The 2,539-nt window shown below is 34.1% G+C and overlaps 1 protein-coding gene across 1 annotated transcript in view; it reads left to right on the top strand.

Annotated features, from left to right (window-relative positions):
- Positions 1 to 2,082, top strand: part of DR1 (down-regulator of transcription 1) — an 11,221-nt gene extending 9,139 nt beyond the window's left edge. Inside the window, 1 exon segment of the mRNA XM_008630268.2 lies at positions 1 to 2,082. This exon segment is cut by the window's left edge and continues 20 nt beyond it. Coding sequence (XP_008628490.1) covers positions 1 to 76 — 76 coding nt within the window. The 3' untranslated portion in view covers positions 77 to 2,082.
- Positions 2,083 to 2,539: the final 457 nt, after the last annotated feature.

Here is a 2,539-nt window from a genome sequence, read left to right as displayed (position 1 = left end):
GCTCGCTGCTGCCTCAGCCAGTGCATCCAATCAGGCAGGATCTTCTCAGGATGAAGATGATGAAGATGACATCTGAAAATCACCAGCTGAGTTGTCTTACTAAGAAATACTTTTCCTGCACAATGAAAACAGTGAAATGAATGCTTACCTGTAAGTTTGTATGCATCGTGGACTGGCAGTTGGTATTCTAGGGGTGTCTGCTCTTGTGTGCTGTACATGTATAAACTGTCTTTTTTTGAACTCTTGAAGATTTAAGGTTCAGTATCATATCAACTTTGGATTTTTAATGGTGTATATGGAAATTTTAGATAGCAGTGCGTCATTTATTTGATCAATAAACAGTGTTACAATAAACAACATGTTTATAAAATATAGTGAGATTTATACAAAAAGCTCTAAATCCACATTTGCATTTCTTCCCTTTTAACTAAACTATAAAATCTTGCTTAGAATTTTTAATTGTTTTTTGGGGGAGTGGTACAGTAGACATAATCTGTTAATGGGAAAAAAGTAGAGTTCAGCATAGAAGAGTCTGAATTCTTAGTTCTTTTTAAAATGAGGATGTATATGGCAATAAATATTATATATGCTCAAATACCACACTTGTTAAAATTTGAAAATGATACATTTTCACCAAGCTAGGAAAAAAGGTATGTTTAATAGGAGTTGTACAAATTCAGTAATTTTTTTTGTATAGGGGTGAAAAAAAAATAAACCCATGGTTTTATTATGACATCCTTTTGACAGTCCTAACTGAATATTTCACTTCAAAGACTGCCTGGTTTGAAGAACTAACTCTTCTATTACTTCACTCCAGTTTAATGTTAACTGTTGTTGATGGTATTTCGTAGTCCAGATTTATTCATATTGTTGAAATATAAAGCTGGAACTTAAAGAAACAAAATTGTTTGTTCTGCTGATGTGACTGGGAGTGATTAAGTATTCAAGCCCAAGAGGGCAAAAGCTGACCCTAACAGCGTGCTTGTCATAAAAGAGGGAATTTATTTAACCTTGTTTAGTCATTGTCAGCATAATGCCAACATTCTCCAGACTAGATTGCCACTGGATTACTAAGATACCTTGTTGAAAGACAACATTTTTTTCACTAGATTGGTTTGTAGGTAAGTCCAGGTTTCTGATAAATTGTTCCCCAAGAGTGATCAGCAGCAATACATGGAACAGAAATTATGTACTTGTCCTTTTGATAGTTCTGTTGATTTAATGGATGAGCAGCTGTCCTTTGTGTTGAAATAAAGCACAGTAGTGTCCATTGCTGAGTTTTAATGTGTTACTTGAAGTAATACTGGCATATCTTCTGGTACACTAATCTGAGCAGACTAGAAAAGCCACTTGCATGCTGCTGTAGATGACCCCATAGCTCTCTAACAACGTGGATGGTTTTATTAACTTATGTCCTCAGCAAGTTGCTCTAGTTAGAATTCTTGAGGAGGGATGCAGCAGTCTGTTTACATAAGGATGCAAACAGCAAATGGTGAGCCCATTTTTACATAAAGATCTGAACAAGATACAATTGGCATGTATTCAGATCTCAGTCACATAGTGACTTTTGATTTAAATTTCAGATGTGTTAAGTTGCATATTGAATAAATGTGAACATGTCTTTAAATGCAGTAATGCAGTGAAGACTCAGAGTATTTGTTTGAATGTTTAAGTTTAAAAAGGAAAAAAACTTCCCTGGATATTACATAAAATATGTTAGGCAAGGTTTGACTGAGAAAGTGGTTTTCTGTAAAGGTTTAAGTACCAAAGGTAGAAAATCTAGTCTAGTGATACAATGTTAATGTGCAGTGTTGGCTTTTCTAATTTGTACTGTAACACCTTCACACTTTCTATTTTAAATGAGTCTTTTCCTTCTAAATAATACTAGGTATATTTTCACACCTTTCTTTTCTGATGCAGAAATCAGGTTAACATTTTACTGCATCTGGTATGTATGGTGTAATGTTTGAATTTTTGTGACCTTTCTTTTTGGACATTCATGTGCTTTTTTCATATGCTGTATTCTTCAAGCAATAAAATTCTGATGTGTTTTTATAAAATTGCTTTTATATTTAATGAACAGTCTGTCTTCTTCATTGTCTTTATAAACAAAAAAGTTAAGACTATTTAAACCCTGTTTTTATTTTGGTTTACCGAACACTTTTTGTGACCTGAAGTCTTTACAACCTGAGTGCTGTTGGATAGTATTGCTGTTCACTGGGGTTGTTATTGCTTGCAAACCATATTTCTGGGCTTGACCACTCTCTTTCCTCTTGGGAATTGCATTTAATATGTATGTATTTTTATAACCTGACATTCTACACCTGAGAAGTTGAACAAAAGCCTTGTAGATTGTGTACCAGCTACTGAAATAGTTTCACAAAGTGAAAGGCCACAGGCAGAGACTGAGGTAGTAAGAATTTAATTTAATGTAGATAGTCATGATTAGAGATTACTTATTCAGCCATTCCTCCCCAAGTATGAAAATAAACTGGCACTTGCAGGGAGAATCTTCACTGATCTTTCAACAAACAAATTT

The sequence above is a fragment of the Corvus brachyrhynchos genome, unplaced genomic scaffold (genome assembly GCF_000691975.1).
Source record: "Corvus brachyrhynchos isolate BGI_N302 unplaced genomic scaffold, ASM69197v1 scaffold101, whole genome shotgun sequence".
Taxonomy (NCBI): Eukaryota; Metazoa; Chordata; class Aves; order Passeriformes; family Corvidae; genus Corvus; species Corvus brachyrhynchos.
Note: the sequence above shows the minus strand (reverse complement) of the source record. Positions and strands in the feature narration are given on the sequence as shown.